The sequence below is a fragment of the Poecilia latipinna genome, unplaced genomic scaffold (genome assembly GCF_001443285.1).
Source record: "Poecilia latipinna isolate Pla-1442-1.1 unplaced genomic scaffold, P_latipinna-1.0 Scaffold299, whole genome shotgun sequence".
Classification (NCBI taxonomy): domain Eukaryota; kingdom Metazoa; phylum Chordata; class Actinopteri; order Cyprinodontiformes; family Poeciliidae; genus Poecilia; species Poecilia latipinna.
Genome location: NW_015112915.1, coordinates 361280 through 385830, shown reverse-complemented (window position 1 = coordinate 385830; position 24551 = coordinate 361280). Strand labels below are relative to the sequence as shown.

General features: G+C 39.2%; 2 protein-coding genes across 2 annotated transcripts in view; both read right to left on the bottom strand.

The window, feature by feature from the left end:
• The window catches only part of prkcea (protein kinase C, epsilon a), a 38095-nt gene extending 19540 nt beyond the window's left edge, over positions 1-18555 (bottom strand). Inside the window, exon 1 of the mRNA XM_015034473.1 lies at positions 17426-18555. Within this exon, the coding sequence (XP_014889959.1) occupies positions 17426-17770 (345 nt within the window). The 5' untranslated portion in view covers positions 17771-18555. The remainder of the gene's footprint in view (positions 1-17425) is intronic.
• A 3372-nt stretch (positions 18556-21927) lies between these two features.
• Positions 21928-24545, bottom strand: six3b (SIX homeobox 3b). Its single transcript, XM_015034474.1, has 3 exons — positions 24102-24545; positions 23299-24005; positions 21928-22922 (listed from the first exon to the last, which is right to left on the bottom strand). Exons 2-3 carry the CDS (start codon positions 23991-23993, stop codon positions 22784-22786), a joined length of 834 nt encoding a protein of 277 aa, XP_014889960.1. The 5' UTR covers positions 23994-24005; positions 24102-24545; the 3' UTR covers positions 21928-22783.
• Positions 24546-24551: the final 6 nt, after the last annotated feature.

Genomic DNA, 24551 nt, shown 5'->3' with positions numbered 1-24551 from the left:
GAAAGAATTAAAGCTTTACTATTATTTGTTATTTCAATAATGGCTGCAGTTACTCTCACCATCAGACAAATTTTCCTGTAAAGTATTTAACTGGATGTAAGTTAATTCCTGAACTTCAATCAGTTTAGGCTGCCAAGCAACCAGGACCCATCCCAAGAAGAGCTTAATTCAGGGATTAAATTACTAGGAATGCCAAAAAGCTGGAATCTTGTAGCTGGAATGAAATGTTAAAAATAGAAAATTTAGTTAGATGCCTGCTGTACAATATGTTCCAATAAAAATAAGAAACACTATAAAATTGCTTTAAGGTATGAAAAAGTTATAAAAGCTATAAAAGGTTTTATCTACTGTATGTAAGGTCTGTTTTTACCATTGTTATGAATTCATGTTAGTCTTTTATACCTGTACTGAGATTTAACCATGAAAAGTGCACAGGAAACATTTCAGTGTGGTTGGGTTATTGAAGTGATGCAAAAATGGGAGAAAACCTTCAGCGGAAGAACTGCTTTCGCCTTGGTCAAACTTCTACTCTTTTACTTCTGGGATTACTCAGCTCATCTGTTTCTGTTTGAGCTGTCATAAACCAAGTGATGCTAAAATGTCCCCCAATCAGTTTACTCAGAATAAAGCAAACACAAACCATGTGGAGTGTTCTCAATCATTCCTTAAGCAGGTGACAGTAACTAGGACACCTGAGCCTTAGTTACACGGGAACAATTAGAAGTTGGAAACGAAGCACAAACCACATAACGCCTGTGATGAGTGATTAATCTGCAGGATTTACCAGGGCATGCAGCAATTAAGAATAAAATAGATAACTTGAACAAATTATACTCTAAATGGCAACCATTTATTGAGTTTGTTGCTTCAATGTAAAACCCCCTGCGCACCCAGCTTTCATTCCTTTTTTTGTTTTGTGTGTGTTTTTCGGATGTGTATTTATTTGTGTAAGTGTATATATGCATGTGCACATACATGTGTTTTTTCACTATTAATTTTCTTTCACTATGTTTTATTATTGGAGGTGTTCTGCATGTGTTCTTTGTTCCTGAAAACATGCATCTTAAAGTCAGTGGTGTAAACAGTTTGTTTATGCTCAACACTTTTGCACCCTGGAATATGTAAACGCCTTTGTACCATATGCAAAAATATCAATAAAAATATGAATAAAAAAAGAAGATAATGGATATAAAAAATTCAAGATGTGACTTTATGTCAGAAAAGGCGAATACTTTATTCTTTTCTGCTTACTAGAACTAGAGCTGAGACTAGAGAGCAGGTCAGTCTTAAGTTTTAAGCATTTTCAAAGGATATTTTAACTTACATCTGTCCGCCGACTGCCAATACTGGGGATCCACTAAAATTAAAAGTTATTTGACTGTAGGAAAAATTACTCTTTTATATCAAATGACAGAGTACATTGCACATGCTTTGTGTTACCTTTATCTTGAATAAATCCATTTATTGTGCTCTCTAAGCAGTAGCCATCAAAATGGACAGAAAAGAATTCTAAGAATATTTAATTCTGTATGCAGAATCAATAAATTAATTGATAATATTGCAAGATATTGGGGTGAAATTTTACTTATGTTTGTTTTTCAGCAATAGAAAAACAATAAAGTGTTTTCTGATTTGAACTGTGTGTCAATACCGTGAGAAAACTGGGTATTTTTACAGAATCATCAGATTCTCAAACTGGTCAATGCCGTGTATCTTGAGAATAAATTTTGCAGACTTTGTCAAGTGATTTTTTTTAATTATTATTATTTTCTCAGTTGGACCAAACTAGAGAAAAAAGCTGAGGAAAAGTGAGTTATTCATTAATTTTCTGTAACTGATTAACAGTTTCAGTGCCAATAAAATTCCAGGCACCGTGGCAGAAGATGGCTTTTACCTCACCACCCTTTTAAATGGATTGTAGCGTGACTTGGATTTACCAGGTTGTGTGTGTGCAGACGAGGTTCCCCGCCCTGACAACAAAAAGATGGGAGGAGGGAGAGCAGAAGAATCTAGTTCGCCTCATTAATCTTATTAGACCAATTAGGACACTGATACGAGCAGGGAGACTTTGCAAACACACACCAAGAGAAGGACGTGTGTGTGGCCAACTAAGTCATCTTAATATTTAATGGCTCCAACACATTTACATGTCAAAATCCAATCCTTTTCCGGACTCTAGCTTCCAGGGGTTTTAATGCTTTTGTTTGTTAGCAGCAATAAAGTTTTGGTCATGAATTTACTCGTCCAGTGTAGATCTGGTCCTGTGTAGCAGCTGAATTTCAATAGTCCAACAAAACCTATACTAGATATGCTCTGCTATTTATTAAATTCCTTTCATTTCAGTCTCTACGAATACCTTATGATTAAAAAAAAAATCCTCTTATCACCACACCTGAGTCACTTTCCTTGGTGTCCTAGATGCAAAATCAGTGCAGCACAGTCCGTCCTATATACAGAGGAGGTTAAATATGGTTATGATAAAACTAAATTCATGGGAGGTATTTCTGCAACAAACAGACTGTAAGGATGGATAGATGGATGGAAAAACAAATATTTTTCCTTACTTATCCATCCTTAGAAACCACTTAAATTAAATGCCATACTCCTCCATATTTTTCCAGACTTGTGTGAAGTTAATTTAAGCTGGACTTCAGAGCGAGGTTAACACACAAACCCAACTCTGTTACGTTCATTCAATCTGCCTGCTCACATATGACTGAAATAATAAAAAACACACAGGAGCCATATGCCACAGCACAAAGAAGCACTCAACCAGGCAGACAGGGCACTCAACGCTTGTATTATATCAATACTGTGTGGCTAACCCCCTCCCACTACCAGTCCACCGAGCTCACTATCGCCATCCAACCAGACATCTCTCTCTGTCTCTCTCAGGAGCGTTTAGTCTCTGTGACAGCCTCCCACATCCATCTGTCAAATGACAAATTTGGGCTTTGAGAAAGCTCCCGCACTTTTACACGACGAACATGTGTGTGTGTGTGTGTGTGTGTGTGTGTGTGTGTGTGTGTGTGTGTGTTTGTCCCTCTTTCTGTTGGCCAGCAACTCGAGCACACACAGGAGGCTCGTGCTGAGTGAGACTGCATGACAGTCATGCATCTTTAATGTAACATCACAGACGGCTAATAATGTAAGAAGAGCTGGAGCTTTGTGCTGGTCGGGGGGTTGGTGGAGACGAAGGGAGAGGATAAAGCTTGTCACCCGCCACAAGATATGGTTTCAACAACTCTGTAAAAGTTCAACAACTCTCACAAAATTCAAACTTTGATGAAGTCTACAGCGATCTTTCGTGATACACAGACACAAAAACAGCCAATACTCGGCCAGCATTTGTCAGGGTTAGGGACCACAACAGGATAACATCTTTGAATACACAATAGACCCTCAAAAACACATGTATAAGTGCCAAATTTAGGGCACTACTACGCGCTAATGCACTTTTCCTTATTTCCACTCTTGGGGATACAGCCAATCAATGTCAAGCAAAATAAATGGTGCTCCTGGACTGGCTGCTTTGCCAGTCCAGGAGCAACCAGTACCATCTGAGGTACTGGTTGGATTGCAATGCCTGCATTTCCTTTTTAATATTTTATATAGGCTCTACAACAACAAAAAAGTCAGCAAATTCTTTGCAAACAAATAGGAGTCAGGTTCCATAGAAAAATACACAAACAGGTGAACTCATGAGATCTGAACTGTGGTGGGGGTGGCGCTGTAATTGTGAAGTGGTAGGACAAGTACACATGATTTTACAAAATGTTTACAAAAGTTTCAAAAAGCAGCATGCATTTGTAATCAGTCCCCTTTACTCTGATACACCTAAATAAAATCCAGCAAATGTACTAAAGAGTCAACTTGAACTTAAAGAGTCAATTTCATTATAAGAAATACTGTCTTAGGTGGTGGGAAGGGCAAACTCTGCTCATCACTCTCATCACACCATCCTCACAGTGAAACTTAGTGGTGGCAGCATCATTCTGTGACTATGCTTTTCCCCTATAAGGACTGGGAAGCTTTTTTTATGTGTCTTAATGACTTTGTACTATTCTCAACCAAGAAGAAAGACCACAAACCTCTTCTACTGTCAATTACTGAAAAGTTTGGGAAGTACTGGTTCAGATCAAAGAAAAATGGCCCAACCAAAATCCAGAAATGAATCAATTTTTTTTGCAATCACTGAGCTTGAGGTGTTTTTAAAAGGAAAACATGTACAAAATGTTGGTGTCCAGATGTGCAAAACTGGTAGATAAGCATCAAATTGTAGCAACTGCAACAGCAGATAAAGACGGCACACCACACTTCTCAGATTTTTATTGGAAAAAATTTAAAAACCATTAGTTGGCCACCACTTTAGATAAAATCCAGATAAAATTGAAGTCTGGTGTTGTGATGTAGCAAATTGTGAAAAAAAATACATGAATACATTTGCAAGAACCCGTAGATTAAATAGAATGGACATTCCCAGTTACATCATTAAAGCCTGTTTAGTCATCTTAAAGATCACAAACAGTGCAGATGAGTGTGTGATATCCAGATGGACTGGCAGACGGTCTGATGAGCAGCCTCTGAGGATCAGCCAGTCACTGCCATCGGATGAAAACAGCCTTCAGAAAGATCCAAGTTGCATAAGGGAGCCTTGACTGGGGCTGCGTGATTGGAGGAAATTATCTAACCAGATAGTATGCATAATTCTGTCCACACTAATGCAGTATGTGTCTACCATGACGGTTTGATCATCTCGTATGATGAAAACATCAAACAAGGAGGGAACTGTCTGGTGCCGAGGTCTTTAAAACCAGCGACATAGATATCAGTTGGTTGAACTTTCAACTGGCATGTTTTCTTGACCTCACATTTTCAAAAATATGTGAGGTACAATAAAATGTTCATTTTGAAATACTCAAATATAGGAAAGGCGAAACGGAGACAACAATAGCAGATCCATGATGTATTTACACCACCTTGAAGTTCATATCACTTCTATCATATTTCTAATAAACTATAACCAAATCACATTCTTCTGTTTGTTAATGAGCTTACAGATTGGAAAAGCTTGAGTTTACAGTTTCGATGCATCTGTTTCTTTCAGTATTTAACCAGCTGATCATTGGTCAGCAAGCAAGAGATTTCAATCACTTGGCCAGTGCAGTAATGGTTTCAATGGTATGTGTGTTTTTTAGACATATGCAACATCTGGATATTTCCAAGTTTTTGCATTTTCTGGATTTCACAAAGTAAAAAAATCCTCAAAGTTATTCTCTCTATAATTTAACAGAACAGATTTGTTTCTCTGAAATCTTATGGTGGAGTTTGTGGAAAAACAAGGATGCCTAAAGTATTGATTCCACCTGCTGACCCCAGGCTCTCACATTTCCTCCCATTCCTTACCTGCAACAGAGAACACACATGAACCGTGCTGCAGCGTGCACTACTCTCGGGCACCCAGCGATGACCTGCTTTGGCATCAGTGAGCAGTTCAGTGTGCTCAATTTTTTGTGTATGTGGTTATGAGTCTATTGTGAGCGTGACAACAGTGCATCTTAAATCCAGCCTGTCCTACTTAAACAGTAGGTCAATAAGGGGAGTGTCTGATGATGTCACTGTCCGGCAACTTGCCATGTTGAGGGAATGGAGTCTTTGGGTCAGGAATGAAGGTGAGTTAGGATGAAATACAGCTGGTGTAAAAGCAAAAAAAAAAAAAAAAAGGACAGGAAGAGGTAACAAGGACATCCTGCTGTCCCAAATACAAAATAATCTGTTGCTAGTCATTTTCAGTTTTAATTCTACCGTAACCAAGTCAGGATATTGCAAGATTTTAGTATTTTTTTTAGGTTTAGCAGAGGAATGTCTATGTTGCAAAGCAACTTAAACTTCAGCTTTCTCTATTTTTGGTTCCTTCAAGGGTCAGTAATGCCAGTGGTTCCTAACCTTTCTATGACAGTGGTCCCCATGTTTAGGATAAAAATATGCTACAGCCCACCCTATCGAAAGGCAATGGTCAGATATGTTTCATGAAGCGTCAGGAAATGGGAATTCCTCAAATATCAAAGATGACCAAAGTTTAACTAAGTCTAATTTAACTGTAATATTTTGCCTCTTGTTTCTGTGATCAAACTCAAAAGAAACGGTTGGCATTCATAACATTAAAATGTTGCTCTTCAAGATGTCTTTCCCATAGGTAGAAGTTATCATTTCAAACCCCCTGAATTTTGTGGACCTTTCAACCTTCAGTTTGAAGGTTGGGAAGATCCGAGCTGCCAAGCCAAAGAAAGTTGCTACTGCATCCTGGTAACACTTAGGTTCACCATCACTAGTCACTAGTTAGAGCCAGTCAAACTCAAAATCGGTAGCAAGTCAACTCCACAGTTCATCTGAAAGCATAGACATTTATTACAGTCACACAATATGGCCACTGTTAAGAATAGCTAACTCGATTGAAACGCGACTCTGTATGCAAGTCTGGGTCTTTTCCACTTAATAGTAAGAGAAACTACATAAAAGAGTGGTAAAGCACAACCTAGTCTTGCTCAGTAGTATGATGCATTTGGTGGTCAACAACTGCAAAGCTGAAGATCAGCCAATTCTGGTCATCAGCTACTTAAAACTACTATATAAAAGAAATAAAAACAATAAAATCCAATTTACTGTTTGTCTAAAACAGCTAAATAAGTTCAGGATTTATAAGAAATGTGTTTGGTATGAAGCTGTTGTCTGTATTAGCAATACAGGAAAAAATATCTCCTTGTTTATTAGTTTTTAATTCATAAACATGGAAATTAACCTGGTTAGGGCCTTTAAAGTACAGTCAGTGGTGATGGATTGTGGATCTTCTGATTTGTGTTGAGCATGTGTCATGTGCCGGTGAAAAGTGTCAAACTATCGATGGCTGACGTTGGATCTGGCCCTGCAAGGTAGCGTTCCAGAGCCTGACCATCCTGTCTCAAAAGCCCACAAGTTTTTAAAAGCCTCAGAGCTCCCAGCCTTCAACAGGACATATTTACATGTACACACAGCTTCACTCTACACCTTATCTCCAGCTTCCTTTACTTCATCAACCAGCCCCAGTTTAAACCATCCTCCTTTCATCTCCTCTAAAACTCTCATCTTGCTCTTCCTCTCAGACTTGTTCCTACTTCTTTTAACACTACATACAACTTATGACTTAAATAGAAAAACATCTAGTCTAAATGTGTAAAGTTGCACCAACCAGACTTTTTCTTGTTGATATGGATACCCATTTTTTGAGGACTTAAAAGTTGGTTCTCATTTTTTATTGTGAAGGCTAACAAACTGCTGCATGTTTTTGGATAGAGGTAGTTTTGAATCCAACAGAAAATTAATAAATAAATTAAAACAATTTTGTCATTTATGAGTGAAAACACTCTGTTCCAAGATTATTTCTTAATTTCATTGAACTCAATAGAAGTGACATTGGTTTAAAGACCAAACCCTGGTAGTTCTTAGTTGTGATGCATTTAATGAATCAGGGACGGTATTTATTCAGTATTTCACCTATCAACCATCAATCAGAACAGGCTGATTTCACCGGCTGACTTGGTGCATTGCTATCAATAACTGCTGATCATACAGTTGAAAGAATGTAAAATATAAACCTCCTTCTCCGACCAAACTACAAAGGTAAAATAAAATTAAAATAAAATGGCTTAAATGTTTATAAAAGAGCTCATAAAAATGATCTGTTCATTTTGAGCAAGAACATCTGTGGTTAGATCGAGGTGCTCCGTTAATGTTATGGCAGCACATCTGGGTGTTGTGTATAGTGTGAAAGTGAACGGTAAAAGCAGTGATAGTTTATCCATGGCACTGTGAAAAAGCAGAAACACCCTCAATATTCTCAGAGTGAGGAACTGCTTATATGTAGAGTCACAAATTTAACAACATGCTCTGTAATTCCTTTTACCTTGTCTACTAAAATGTTTTACTTTCTCCAAATTGAAATGTTCCAGTTGCAGATTTCAACATGGGTTGTTTTTAAAATATGTTTTCACACAGCCTCAGCTCTGTAACGTGACCAGACTTTACATGCTTTACTGAGATTTACTTCAGAAAAAAAGTTTTTAAAAAAATCCATTGAGTACCTCTACAGTTACTATGATTTAAATAACCCGGTGAAACATGTCTAAATCTGTCTTTGCTTCAAATTACGCAACACGGTAGACAGCACAGTTAAGTTGCCTTTAGATGGTTATCTGCAAAAATCAACTGCATCTTTATGCGGGTAACTGCAGTGAAATTTCCCTTACGCCACAAGGAATGGAGAAACTAAAGCTGCAGATAACTTTTGTAAAAATAAGATTTTTATATACTTGTTAAAACTGTCCCAGTCAGAAACAATCAATCAGAGTCAGAAGAAAGGCCTTGTCACATAGTCACTACCACTTCCTCTCTGCTATGCTACAGCTTCTCCTAACCCTGATGCTAAGTAGCCTGCTGTGCTAGTTAGCATGACCACCAATGACTGAGGATAAACAGTTTTCCTGTAAGATTACAGCAAGGTTAGGTTGTTTTTCTGTTATTAGCACAGCTGGAGCAAATCATCAATCTTGAGCTTGTATGTACTGTGTGGAGGAAGGTGTGAGCAGCATATACATAGGCCTCATTGACAGCGTTAAGACCCTCCTACTGCCTCTGATTAGTTGTTTCTGACAGAAAGCAGTGTATTTCTACAAATGACAGTAGGACTTCAGGAAAGAGGCAGAGGAACTTGATTTTTTTTCACAGATTATTGTACTGTCAGGACATGGTGACATTTTTCACAAATATGTAAAAAAAAAAAAAGACATATTTTTATAAAAGTTACTTACTTTTGCTTGTTTCTAACTTTTATTCTAGTGCCTTAAAGAACCACAACCAGTTCTACTTTTTGCCATCTGTCCTGCATTTCCCACCAACTCTTACCCAACCATTCCCTCTCTCCAGTGTGTCGGTGGGTGAGATACTGTTTCCATGGTGACGGATTGTTGCTGTCGCCATGGGTACGGGCTCCACCGAGCATCTCAATTACTGAGTGGGACAATTAATAAGCATCAAAGCCTGGTTAATATTTCACCAGCGACTCAAAGCAAGTCCATGGGAGATGGAGAAGTGGCCAGAGACAAAAAGAGAACAAGAAGAGACTGCAGAGATGACAAGGGAGAAAGTGAAAAAAAAAATCTGAGGAGCTCAGGCTTCAGTAGTCATCTGATGAGCAGGAAACAAACCATGTGATGGACTGGCCAGACCTTGTCTTCATAAAACCCAAAACATGTGTTGGAAATGATCTGCTTCAAGCTACAAGGTTCCATCCAAATGTAGATTGAACAAACATGTTTAAAGGGTTAATTAGCTAATTTGATCAAACCTATTCCTAGCTGCCGTTTGACCACATTTAGACAGCAATATATGGCCTTAGGTATACATCTTTCCATCTTTTCAGTCACATCTTCTTGTTTACACTAAAGGCAGTGTGTTATGGCGGGTGGGTGTTTTGGACTTTGAATTTGCTTCTTTACGTTTCAGATTTGGTTCCAGTTTCTCTTTGCTTCTCTTCTTCAGTATGCCATTCTACTCTACTTACCTTAGATTAACTCTTCTGGTTGTTTTATCATGTCCATCTTTCCCTGATTGTATTTAAGATTCCTGGTTTTCATTGTTCCCCACTGGCTCCTTCCATTGCACTCCTGTGGCTTCTCGTGTTTTACCTTCTTTATTCTCCATTGTTCCCAGTGTTCATTGTAAGCTCCCTCATATTTTCCTGTCCTTAAAATCTCCTTTATCCGTAAAGTTTCTGTACTTGGGTCCTCTTTTGCAACCAAACATTACACAGTGTCCTCCTTCTTTCCTTGTTTATTAGTGAAGTCTGTCTCTTGAGTGAGATTTTACAAAAACAGTCTGTTGGCACACCCAATGGCCACTTTTTTTAGGTTGACCTTGGAAGAGAACCACCTAATACTTTAGGAACTTGAGTACTGTGAATCCACTGTAATTGTTTGAGATTATTCGAGTTTATGACATGTTTTATTAATCTGCTGGGAGGATACATCAAAAGATGGCTGGACTACGGTCGCTGTGTGGTGTTTAAATGATGATTAGGTAATACGGACCCCAAAATGTACCAAGAAAATGTGTCCTGCACCATTACACTACCACAACATAGGATGGATGTATCCATGCTAAGATCTGACCCTAACCCTACCATCTGAATATTATAGTTAAAATCAAGATTCATCGAACCAGGCAACATTTTTCTAATATGTTGATGTTTGATAAGCCTGTGTGAGTTCACTGTTTTTGGGTAATACAAGCAGTACCCATAGTGGTCTTCTGCTGTTGTAGTCAAATTCCTTTAAGAGTTTGCTTGTTCGATCTTCAAAGGTGGTATTCTGCACAAACTGTAACAAGTGGTTGTTTGAAGGACTGTTGCCTTGTTATTATCTCGAACCAATTTGCTCACTACCCTTTAACATCAAGGAACCTTTTTCCACATAACTGCAGATCACCAACAATGACGCCAAGCCACTGAAGTCCTTTTTTTTCCACTATTAAGATGTGATCATCATGGAGTTGCTTAAAATAGCAACATTTTAAAATTGACCAATACCAACTACGTTGTTTGTCAATCTGCCAACCTGTGGAAAAACCCACCTAAAACAGCACCACATTCCACCTCATTCCAGCTTTTGAGGGGCAACGATTTTCTGGCTGGATAAAGGGTCAACCGCAGGGCAAGCACTTTTGATTTTTCAGAGTGAATGTGAAACCACGATACACTCAACCAGACTCCAAACTACCATTTGCTCTGCTGTCACATTTTGTGCTGACTGTGCTCCAGTGTTATGACCACATACATAAATACTGATGAACCAACACAAGGCAATATAAGCTAAGATGTTCGCACCCAATGGATGCATCAGTCAGTCTGGGTACACCTGACGTAGGAAGCTAATATTCAATATTAAGGAGACAGTAAGTGAAGAATAACAAAAAAGGTATCATAAGTTATTTTTTCTTATATAAATACATGGCAGTATGACATATTATGGGTAAGATTATTATAAACATTATAAGTTTTAACACTTTAGCAGTATTATAAATAATTGCTGTTTTTTGTTTTAAATAAAAGTAATTTGAAACGGTTGTTATTTTAAAATTATGTGTAAATAACTTGAAAGTTTGGTATGTTAACTCTAGCTCATCATGCCATGAGTTATAGGATTGAGCTGATGTAATCCTCCATTTATTTATCTTTGCAATAATTTAGCTACACAAAAAGCTTCTCTGTTATTGGCACAAATGTTTAAGCATTTGAAAAGAAAAGCTTGACTGATCTGACTCAGACAAGCTATTAAACATTTCCATCATCTGCCTCCTTGAGTCCTTCCCATCCCCACTTGGAGAGTGAAGAGCAAAGGAAGGTAAGAGCATCAGGAGGAAGTAGATAAAAGAGGATTCTCAGGCACACAAGAGTAGCAGGAAGGAGGAAGATGATGGTTAGAAGAGGAGAGGGGATAAGTGTAAGATGAGAAGGAATTTTTTCCTGTTGGGGAGGGAGGAGAAAGGATGAGGGAGAAAAGGCAGGCACGAGTGGTGAGTAATGGAGTAATGCGGGGAGGAGGGGAAGTTGGTGGGACTGCGTCGCTCTGAGGCAGATGTATTGAAGCGCCGGCTGGCAGATCAATAGGATGTACTCAATCAACAGAGTGATCCATATGCTCTGACCTAACTTTAGATGGCTGAGAGGTGAGATGCGTGCGAGTGTGAGTGTACCTATTTATATATACGCTGACGTATGCTGACATAGTAAATGGTTTCCCTTTTGTTTTTTTCCCCAAACAAAAGGCCTCATTCAAATGGACATGCTGCCTCTAAAAGCCTTAAACAGAAATTACAATAAGGATTTTATAGTATTGCATCATAAAAAAATGGCTTAGTAAAGACTTCAATTTGACTTTAATTCATCAGAATGACTTTTGTCTTCACATTAAATCATTGTCATAATACAATCAACTCTAGTTCATTTATCTAGAAAGTTTGGTTCATTTGGGGAGGTGTGAACGCACAATCAAATTTTGACACAGTCCAAAATCGCGAACTCTGGTCCACCTAAAAACCTACGTCACAGTTCAGTTGAAGTGAACTCTGATGCGGTTTGAATGCATATGTGACTGCCAAGCGGACCAGAAACCAGTGGACTACACTGTAGGGAATTCTGGGTACAAAACAAACGGGCAAGTTTGGCGAGTGGAGAAATGGCTAGTGGCTTTTACGAAAGACAAAAGAGAAATCCCACAGCCGCTAAATTTTGATGCTGCTCCATTTTTGTTTACATTTTGTGAAGAAGTACATTGTCATCATGTCTTCTTCAGAGGTTTTCATGTAGTTTCTTTTAGTAGTTCTTGGTGCAGCACCACCACAGGCGAGGAGGGGAACGGGTTTTTCAAAGGGTTGGGATAGTTTGACATACTGCAGTGTGAAAGTGAACCGCACCAGCTGAAAATGCAACAATGTTGCAGTATTGGTCCCCAATAAATCCCCATTAGTCTTATCCAACTACAGAAAATACATTGTAGAAAAAATATTAAAACGTTAATGCTGGAACAATAAAGCAGCATACAAGATTTTAAATCCAAGAACTTATTTTTTTGTATCTATAATACGAGAGGCTGGAGAGCGGTGTATTATTAGCAATGTTGCCTTGCACCAAGAAAACCTTGGGTTTGAATCCTGGCCTGGGGGTTTTTCTGCATGGAGTTTGGATGTTCTTCCTGTGCATACGTGGGTTCCCTCTGAGTACTCTGGCCTCACAGTCCAAAAATACAGCTGTTGGGTTAATTGGCATCTCAAAACTGCTCTTATGAGTGAGTGTGTGTGCGGTTGTTAGTCCTGTGTCTGTGTTGCCTCACATGGGCTAACAACTTATCCAGAATGTGACATGCCTCTCGCATAATGACAGGCAGCAGCAGGCCTGCATGTACAGTATGGGCGGGTACAGACAAGGGATGTTGTGTGTTCAGAAAGCAAAATGAGCAGGAAGATTCAAGAGACCAAAACTGATTACACTGGCTGGCAGCAGCTTCTTGCAAATAATTACTATCAAAATCTGAGTTTGGAGCTTAAAATCATGGGTAAAAATACATATAAAAACTCCTAGCCACTTATAGATTGATGACAATGACTTGTTAGTTTGTTTTTTGTTTCTTTGTATTTTGAAAAGTTGATTGCTTGAGACTGCAACTTTTGGAATAACACACACTCACTACGTTTTCTCAGTAGATAGTTAAGGATACAGAAACATATCCTTCACAGATGATCTCATTTCCAACAGAACCTCTACTGGGTACAGTTTATTAATCTTTATTTTAGGCCTTGTGGCAGTTTTACTGAAAGTTTCCTGACTGTTTTTCACATCATAAAATACTCTGCAGCAGAGGGGAACACAAAGAGGCCCAGACCAGCTATCTACAGGTGACAGATCTACAGCCAGTAACTACTTCTGCTCTCCATTTTTAAATGCAGGAAATGCATTAAACTTAAAGCCACAATAAAAAGATAAAACAGTAGAACCTGAAGTGAAGTATCAAGGTCAGTACGGAAGCTTAATAGTAGCCTGCTTTTTCTGATGTTTGTTTGGGATCTTTGCATTGCTGGATCTGTACCAGGGTTTCCCCCCAGTGTATTATAAGCCTGGCGGGCCACCAGGCTTTACTTGTGCCCCCACCAGGCTTAGCATTGCTTATTTATTCAAGTCTTTTTAAAATATTTGCATTTTTTAAGACTTTGTAGTTGGTGTTCAGGTATTAATTTTCCAGTCTTTCAATAACACATAATTATCAAGTGATATTTTCAAATTTCCTGTCAACTTTAAACATTTTTCAACTCAAAAACATGACAGGCTGCTGGATGAATGACTGCCAAGCGCTCCAACCACTAGACTTAGCAAGTTTTCTGGGGGAAACCTTGTTGTATCAAAGTTTCTGACCCAAATTGTCTTCAAGAGTAGCCTGCAATCCATCAAGGCTAAATTTGATCATAAACTGGTGGAAACAGCACTATCCTGAAGGTGTGTTTCGTATTGCTTCTAACCAAGGTCTGCAACAGGAAACCAATCAATTCAAAAAGTGCATCTCATCTTCTCTTCTCTTTTCTGATGAGAAGATAAGATGGAAGCATTTTGTGGCTAAGCAGCATGTGGCTGAGGTGGAACCTGCATGAATTTGGTGAATTTATATATTTGAGCCAGCATGTATAATTCTGACCTGATAAAGATTATATGTTTCCATGTTAGAAATGATCATTATTACACCCCAAATTACTATCACACACAAAAATAATATACGCTTGCATTCTTCTGATGAGAACTGCAAATATGTTTTTATTTACATACAATTACAAAAAGTTTTTGCATTGTTAAAGCCGCACACTCTGGCTACATTCGGCACTACAAAATTTCCACAGGTGCAGATTAGAAAGCTGGTGGTTATATGTTGCACTTGTGGTTGTAAAAGTGTAAGAACAAGCGCAACATCTGGGCTGGTGGTGCCAGTGCTGTTTGAGAGAGCGCGGCATCGCATTTTAAGACTGATAAGAAGATAAAACAAAAGGAAGACGTCTGAGAGGGTGACGATAGAGAATGTGGGCCTTTCTGACGAACTGTCACATTATAGCCATAAACTTTAATTAATATTATGCATTTTATTTGGACGTCTCCAACAAAGCAGTGCACAGCTATAAAGTAGGAAGGAAAATGCTTCATGGTTTGGGAAAATCTTGTGCAAATTAAAATCTTAAAAGTGTGGAATGGATATGAATTCACCCTCCTGAGTACATACATTGTTTGGAGCAGTTTTCTGCAGCTCCTCCAGAGAAACCATGAGGCCTTTTGGATGCTTCTCTGATTAATGCGCTCTCAGTTAAGGTGGGTACTATCTCCATTTTCAGATGACGGACTGAACTGTTCACTGTGAGATGTTTAATGCCTGGATGTTGTTTTTTTATTGATTGATTGATTGAACCTAAACCTGCTTTTAGCTTCTCCAAAACACTCCAACCAGTCTGCTCTACTCCTTAGTGTTTATGATGTTGTTTGTTTACCAATATTTTTAAACAAACCTCTGAGCCCTTCACAGAACAAGAACTGAAACTTAATCGTGATTAATCGATTATTTCAATTATCTTCGACTAGCTTAGTAATCAATTACTTGCTAACAAGAATATACAGACTTAATACAGGCAATTTTCTGAAAGAATAACAAACTCAGAGGAGTACTTACATGAAAACTATGCAAAAAATCTAAAATTTTTTAGTAAAAGAAAAAACCTTCTTTGTTGCTCTACCCTCCTACTCCTCAAGTGGAATAGTTTTAGCTTCACCTGCATCAAATTCTGTAGAAAAAAATCTCAAACTAAGTACCGTTAGCTATCATTTATTGATTGGTTAATCCATAAAAATGATCAACAAATGAACCCTACACTCTATTGGTGCTATGTCAAGCAACAAGAGCTGAGCTTTTCAAATGTTTATGTAAAAAAAACATTTTTTAGCTGCAAATTCATCTCTTGCTACAAATGATCAAGTGTACCTGAAGGTCTGCTGTTATTAGTAATTTTCTCATTTTAAAAAAAGTGATTAAATTATTTATTTGCTTATTTTAATAAATTTCCAGTGTTGTATGAAATAAGTTTAAGTGACTAAATGAAAATTTGCAGAATGCACTAATTTATTATCAAATTAATTGATTAATTGTCCAAACAAATCAGAAGAATAATCAATTACTATAATAGTTAGTTGCAGCCATAACTCAGAGCTAGTTTGCTGTATACACCAATTCTTTATCATTTGTGAAGTATTATCCCCTTGCTCAGTTTTACATAGTCTACTAACAGCTATGAGATTTCTTAAAATTGGATGGAAGGAAAGGGAAGCCATTGCAGCTGATTGATGTGGCAGTTTTTTCAAAAAATATGTGTACATTGTGTACCTGGGGGTACTTTCCATTGCTTAACACAATGCATCAAGCTACAATGCATATAAAGCAGGCCCTGTTATATTTTTGTTTTGTTGCAAACCAAGATGTTCCTTTGAGTTATGGTGGCCCAGAGGTCCAACAGAGCACAATTACAAATTCAAAAACACAACAACATTAACAAAGCACTTCAACATTAACAAAACGGAAAACATGTATCCAATATATATTATTCAGTATTAATCATTATTTATTTGTGTCATTATTAATCATTTGTGTTATGACCGATTAAATGCGCTGATACGTCATTGTGCCTGCTAAACACATAACGCTGAGTGGAGTGGTGGACCGCTCCAAGATGGCCGCCCTAAATCTCGTCAGCGACAATAGGCGAAAGCGGTTCATAAGGCGTCTATTCTTATATTATGTCTTTGCATTATAGGGTCCGCCATATTGAAAGTGGCTTATCTGCCAGCAAGCTAATACAAGTAAATGGACCGAACTTCGTAAAGTGCCTTTCTGCAACGTAATTTAAGTTAATGAATGTCACTGACACAATTTCTCACACACTATTATATATAGGAATGAAAAAGAAAACTCTAAGGACAACTTTTCTAACTTTTTGATGTGCTTATTTAATTGTTTTGGGGCACAATAATTACATTTGATATAGCTGATTCTGATAAATCGTTTTTATTGATGAACACACAAGAAACAACTGACGAACCTTAAAGTAATCATGTTTGACCACAGACAAACTTCTAGGTAACCATGGCAACAATAAACAAACAGCAAAAGCGCCCGTTACAGGTTTCTCATTGTCTCTCCCTCTTTAGAAAAACTACACAGTATTAAAAAAAAGTTAGCTAAGCTAAGAAAATAATCAGAGTAGTGAACTGGGCCAATTTAGTAACAAAGGAAATATTTCTTGGTTGTTTAGAAGTTTGTTTCACCACGGAAATGGTGGTGAAACAACCATTTCACCACTTTGTTTCTTGGCAACAAAGTCACGAAATTCTGCTCGTAAATTTACGTTGTTATTATTATCTTTAATTCTTACCTGTGAAAGGTAGAGGCAGTGGATCCACTTTGTACTGTAAAACCGTTTAAACTAGTTCACGCAGCACGTTCTCTCCACTGCCACTTTCAAGATGGCGGTGACGTAAGTAGGGCTCAACGTAAACATATTCATGCTAATTGTCCAATCAGCGATTTTTCAGGTTTCCAACTGGGACATACCCTTTCCGTTTTGTTAATGTAGTGCTTCGTTAATGTTGTTGTGTTTTTGAATTCGTAAATGTGCTTTGCTAATGTTGTTTTTTAATTTGTTGAAGTGGTTTGCATCTCAAGGCTGGTGTGTGGTCATGCAAACCTGTAGCATTTATGCCACACACACACACACACACACACACACACTCACACTAAAGTTATGTATCTGCACATACCCAGTCTTCGTAGTGCCTGGTTCCGTTCTGCAGCAGGTCCTCCAGCTGGATGGTGCAGTTGGCCACGAAGTCGTCATACCCGATGGGAGCATCGTGGAACACCGACAGCTCCAGTTTGCGTCCCTCTCGGACCTCGGTGCAGAACTCCTGGTGCCAGGCCGGATTGTTGGTCTTGGTTCTTGTGGCGGTCTGGCCCAGGCGGGTCTCGTCCAGGTTCAAGGTCAGGTAGGGGTCCAACAGGAAAGAGCCGCTCTTCCCCACGGCGTGACGCAATGCCCACGCGGTGGGCTTCAGATCCGCTGCTTCAACCACCCGAACCTTCAGCAGGCCATTAAAGACGGGCATGGCTGCGGGCTGATTAGGTGTGTGTTAACAGAATGGATAGCAGTGTGTGTGTGCGCGCGCGCGCGCGTGCGTGCTTGTCTGTGTCTGTCTGTGTGTTTGGGTCTGGTTGTTCCCGCTCCCGCACACGGAATGTTTCCTTCCAATGAGCGGGGTCACTGCACAGTCCTGCTACATCCCATAATGCCGCTGGTTCCTTCACTCTAACACAGCCATGTCAGAACACCGAGATACCCGCAATAACGGAGCACCAGGGGGCTGAAAACACGCAGTTATTACCGCACACTCACTCCCCTCCGAGGCTGCCTGATGAAGACTCTCCCACCCCAAGCGGTTGTTTGTTTATGTTCGATCCCAAAATTCCCGTTTCCGCGGAAACAGGCCGGGGTTTAACGGCTGGGAACGGAGGAAACGCGGTGTAACTGTCCTCACGCTGAGCTCCGCGGCAGTCCTGCGAGTGTCTCCGCCGGGTCACGGTGGGAGAGAGCGGGGGCAGCCGCGCCTAGCCATCCGGGATTGCTGCTCCGCTTCCAGCCCCGCCGCGGCTCGCTCGCTCGCTCGGTCCTCCTCTGGGGTAATCTCCAGGCTTCAATCTCCCACCACAGCGGGTGTTTGCGCTTAGTCTGTCAAAAAGAGTGTGTTTTAATCCGCTCTATGCGGCGGTTTTTCGGGTTCGGGAGCACCCCAGACACATCACGGAGCTCCGCTCCCGATCCGTTTTTTTCCTCCCTTCAGTCCCTGCGCGCGACCCTCGCTTCCCGTCCCCTCTCTCCCCCCTCCAATCCGCCAGTGAGCGGGTATGGCAAGCTAACTTACCATATAATGTGTTGAAAAAATGTAGTGCAGGTTAAAGCCGCTGTATTGCAACTTTAAAAAATATGTATGTTTTTTTTACATATTTGTTAAAATTATCACTATGTTGTCACAGAAAGGTATGAGAGAGATTATCTGTGGATAAATGTAGCTCTTCTGCCTTCTCTCAGTTCTCCCAGTGCTAACTAGAAACAACCAATCAGAGAAAGGAGGCAGGGTTTTAGCAGTGTCAATCACCAATCCTTGTGGCACTGCTCATCCCTCTCTTCTCCCTCTTGCTCTCTGCTATGCTGCAGCTAGCACAGCCTATTATTAACGCTCATACTAGTTAGCACTGGCACCGTTAATGACAGATATACAGTTTTCCTGTAACGTTAAGTTGTTGTAAGTTGGTATTGGTATACCAGCCCTTTTACTTAGTATTGGATTTACTCTACACTTCTGTACCATTTGACAATAAGTTTGTATTGTACCGAAATGAACTGGACTGATAAGAAGCCTTTCTGACATCCAAAATCTTCTCTTTTGATCAAAATGAATTGAATTATAATATCTGTGACATGTTTTACAAGTAGTGATGCAATTTTGATAAAAGACATTAAATCATTGACTCAATCCTGACGTTTTGGCACCAAAGAATGCTGGTATTGGTTTCTCCATCAACTCCTTTTAGTTATCTTTCAACAATTTTCTTTTATTAATTGCACAGTATTTTTTTACTTAAATTGTAAACTTACCCTTACTGTACAGTTTATTCTGTTTTTATCTTTCTTGTCTTAGTTTGAATATTCATACTTCTATTTAACTTGCTGCTGCTGCTGCTGCTGCACCCGAATTTCCCCATTGTGGAACAATAATTGTAAAAAAAAAAACATGGAGTTAGGATTCAGCTTGAATAAATGTTACACTGGCTTGCCATACAAGAGATGCAGGAAATGCGCAAAACGCGTCACACGCGCTGCCGGACGCTTGCTAACTCCTTGTGTGTGCGTGCGAGTTAGCGCGCGCGTGTGCGTGTTGATTTGGAAGAGGCGTACAGAGGGAGTGGAATTCACCCGCAGGCGTCGAGCGCGTGTGTGGACCCGCGCGTGCGTTTGTGTGAGGGCGCGTGCCATTACCAGACAGCCAGTCAATCAGTCTGTCCTTATGCATGGTCACACACACACACATGCACGGGAGCGCGCGCGCATACACACACACAGAAGAAACACGTCAGAGCACTAACAAGTCTATCTATCTATCTATCTATCTATCTATCTATCTATCTATCTATCTATCTATCTATCTATCTATCTATCTATCTATCTATCTATCTATCTAGTGAAGTAGGATTTGTCCCTTAAATGTTGTCTTTTTTTAACTTAAATGTGCCAGATTATCAAATATTTCTTAATAGCAGATACAGAGTAACTTATTTCATTTGTACCTGAAAAATTAATGCAAGCTAACTGACTATGTGGAGAGTATCAAATATTAGTGTAATACACATTCTGTGTAATGTATATTTCTATAGCACGCCAACTTTGAATTTTAATAATTTTAAGTTGTCAACTCTTAAAACCGCTTATTTCCCGTTCCCTGTGCTTTACTGCGTTAACTACATTGGGCTGGATGACCTAATTCATTAATTCACACCAGTTATACTCTAATGTTTAAGGCCCATCGAATTAAAAATACTGCGTGTTGTGCGTGACCATGCATATGCCTTAGTTCAATAAAATACTCTATGTTTATAGCAGTCTGTATACAAAAGTATTTAATAAAATGTCTATATTTCTTAAACTTAAACCAATTAAATGTACAGTAAGACATTGTTAGTGTATTCTTTTTGGTATGCAAAGTTTGAACATGATGAGGCGCATTTTAGATTTGTTATAAATGCATAATTATATTATTATGACACCTTAACAGAGAATTAAAAGCAAAAATAAACTAAGCTAATCTGAGAAATTCACATCTTACCCATGTCTCCTAAAATACATAAAATAGCATCTGTAAAATATTCATGTTTATGTTCTTATCAGGTTTCTAAGCGTGTCAGTAATTTGTTTATTTTAGTTCGTTATTAAATCAGTATATAATTTGAAACTACGGGTCTGATAAAAATCACAATTTATTCCCTCAAAACATCAATCCTCACTCTAATGCCCGGTCACCTGCGCCACCTGCTGGGTGCAAGGTTGTATTGCAGCCAGGGTGACGCAAACGTTCTGTGACGTCAACAAATGCTGAGTTCAAGTGCTCCTCGGAAATTAAGATGAAATCCAGTCGTTTATTCAGCACTGCGTGATTTCTTTTTAAATCTCACCTTTTGGTGAGAAATACAATAAAGTAAAAAATAGAAAGTAATTATAAGTATTAATAATAATAGCAATTATTACTGTAGTTGTTAATATCATTATTACTAAGTGCCGTTAATCAAAGCGCTGTACTAAAAAAGTACAAATCAGAGAAAACTCAAATTTAAATTAAAAAAATTATAACCCAGTGTGAAGTACATTTTGTGTAACAAAGAAGCTCGGTATTTTCCCCTACCACTGGGTGGCGCTACAGTGTGTTCTTACAGGATTTTTTAAAATAGATTAGAAATATAAATATTTAAAAAACACACAAAACAGTAACAACTTAGTTCTATCTTCTTATGTGGCCCACAAATATAAATACACTTAATAATAATAATAAAAAAATATGAATATAGTCCTTTTTTTTGCTTCTCTTTAGACGGTCAAAATGGAACATTTTTTTTATTATTTGCTGGTAATTTAACTATCACAAAACATAGACAACAAAAGTTGTGGAATATTTTCCATTTTTCAAGGTAAATGCCATATAACTTTTAAATATTTCAGAATTATTAATTGATTATGTGTTTTATGCTGTTTTTGTCTTTTCATGTTAAAACTAAAAAATTATTCAATAAAATCACACACTTAAAATTTAGAAAACCCACAACTGCATGAGTTTCTTTTGTTTCTCCTCAATGATTTTATAAAAATATTATAAATTATCATGTTGTTGTGCATCATTAAATACTTCATCTGCATTTTCAGTTTTGAATAAACAAATATTTGCACTTGTGTATTAAGCAGGGAAAATAATAAATAAAAACAATTACAATAATTAACTGAGAGATTCATTTTGATTGTTTAATACTATTTTAAATGTAGTAGATTTCAGGTTCATATTCTGAGTATTTCTGTTTGTTTTTTACTTTGAAAAAATAGTTGAACCTTGAAAATGTTAAAATATGCTCATTTAAAAATGATCTTTGCTTTTCAACAAATAAACAGTTTTCATTAAAAAAAAAAAGAACATTAGACATTTTTTCACATAACAAATGAATTCAAATGATCTTTTAAAATTAAATAATTTTAATATAAAATACTAAAAACATTTTGTCAGCATCAAATTGAACATGGAGTAGGCCGCGGCATGGCTTCACACAAACTGCACAGAGAACCTGAAACAGAGCTGAGGTAAAGAGGAAAACCAGCATTATGACTAAAAATACAAACAGGCAGACAAAGAGGTAGGATTTAGTTAGTAGTTGATTGTACAGCAGTCGGTCCAGGTTGTCTCTAAAAACTAGTTTCATTCAGGAAAACGACACCAAATGAGGTTTCAGTCCGAAAAGTTCCAGCCGCTGCAGACGGAGACCAGTGGGGGGTTTTCTGCTCAGTGCTGCTCTAATTTGGATTGTCAGATGAACCCATTATCACTGGATGTGGCTGGAACAGAAAGTGGTCAAAGGTCACGAGCTCTTTCCCTGGAAACAAACCATCAGCCAGAAAACAGAGGAAGCAGAAAATTGTTAACGCAACCTGTGCTTCTACTGGTCAGGCTAGGATAAAGTGATCGCAATGCAGCGACTTCTAAAAGTATTCAGACCCCTCCAAAATACAACCACAAACCTTTAATGTGTTTTACTCAGAGCGTATTTGTATAGCAAGAAACATTTTTAAATGGCTTGCAATTTTCTTACAAATGACTTGAACAAAAGTGTTCAGCTTAAAGCTCACATTACAAATCGTCTTGAAAATATTATTATCCCCTTAGTGTGAAGATAAGAGGTAGCATCATGCTGTGGGGTGTGCTCCATCTACGGATGCTGGTCAGAGTTGGTGAGAAGATAGATGAAGGTAAAAATAGAGAAAATCTGTTAGAGGCCGTGAAAAAAAAAAGAAAAAATATTGACCAAAAGTTTCAGACATCCAAGTCTGAGTCACTGTCCGTCACTGAGAGGAAAGTTTCCCCGTCTACCCGCTCCGCGCTGCCGTCTGGACTGCAGTCTCCTCCGCTCGGTGGACGGGAACCATCTGTGCAGATGCGGTGATGCTGCAACCTGACGAGAAAAACAACAACAACAACAAAAAACATATCAAAGAGAGATTAATGAGAAAATAAAATGTAACTGGATAAAACTCACAGAGTTTAAATATTTATGCATATTATAAATGAAGTATAGTAACAGAAAATAACCTTTGCAGTAATGAGTGCAGCTTTTGCTCCATAAACTCGATAACTCTCATCCAGCTAAAACAAATCGAACGGATGTGCGTTTTTACGCACGAATAGCGTCTTTACGCACCACCTTGGCCAGTTTGAGTGAAAAATGGTTGACTTCAGTGTCGCAGTGATTTCTGAATGGTTTGCAGATATTTGCGTGACTCATAGTAATAGGATTGTTTATTTAAAGAAATAGAAATAAAGTCACCAACCTGTTTTTAGCCGCCGCCGCGCGATCCCTCTGCCTCCTGTTCTTAAACCAGTTCCCAACCTGGGTCGGCGTCAGTCCGGTGGCGTGAGCCAGTTCCCGTTTCTTCCCCGGGTTCGGGTACGGGTCCTGCAGGTACCACTCTCTCAGCAGCCCGCGGGTGCGCTCCTTGAAGCAGTGCGTCTTCTGCTCTCCGTCCCAGATGGTCCTCGGTAACGGGAACTTCTTCCTGACTCGGTACTTGTCGACGGGCCCCAGCGGTCGGCCCCGCAGCTTCTCCGCCTCGCGGTAGTGAGCCTCCAGCCACATGGCCTGCAGCTTCCCGTGCGAGGTGCGCGTAAAGCGGTGCGTCTCCAGGATGCGGTACAGCTCGCGGAAGCTCCCCGTGTGGAAGGCGACCACGGCGCGCGCCCGCCGCACGGACTCGTGCTCGGAGATGGAGTCGCGGCCGTCGGCGGTGACCGGCAGCGACCAGAGGAAGCGGGCCAGCCGCTCGATGTCCCCGGTCTCCTCCAGGGTTTCGCACACGCTGGCGATCTGCGTGGCGGAGAAGCAGAGTCCCGGGAGGGACAGAGGAGGGGCGGCCGCCGGGGGGTCCTCTGGGGACCGGGAGCGGGACAGGTGAGGCGGCCCGTCGGAAAAGTGGGGCAGGAGGAGCCGGGAGGCTGATAAAAAATCAAGCGGAGACCTGAAAACCATTTTAGTGTGACGCTAAAAAAAAAAAAAGAAAATAAGCAAACGATAAACCCAAGAGGTTTCCTGGAACAGACTGGCGGAAATCTGCTGAAGTGAGACTATTTAGCTCACCTGGGAGCCAGGGACGGACCCTGGATCTGATTTCTGATTGGACGGCCAGAGTTGATGGGGGATCGCCGTCAGTCAAACGCAGAGGATTTATCCCTCTTCTCATGCAAAGGCGGGGCACGACGCCTCTTTAAGGTGAAACGCTCATCTTTTTCTTACGAAAATTCAACAAATTAAAAAAAAAAAAAAAAAAATGGAACCAAAAGTTTCTTTTTCTGCACATCAAAAACACACACAGATAAACGGACACAACAGATGAGAGATGAAACCAACTTAAACACATTTTTAAGTTTATTTTATGCACATGGGTTGCAGCAAATGTGAATAAAAATTCATTTTTTTTAAATTAATGCATTAGATAAAGCCAATAAAAAGGATGTCAAGGAAAGAGACAATCAGTAGCAGTCTAAAGTACCAAACTGCTGTAATACTTAGTTTGTGCATCTTTTTTTT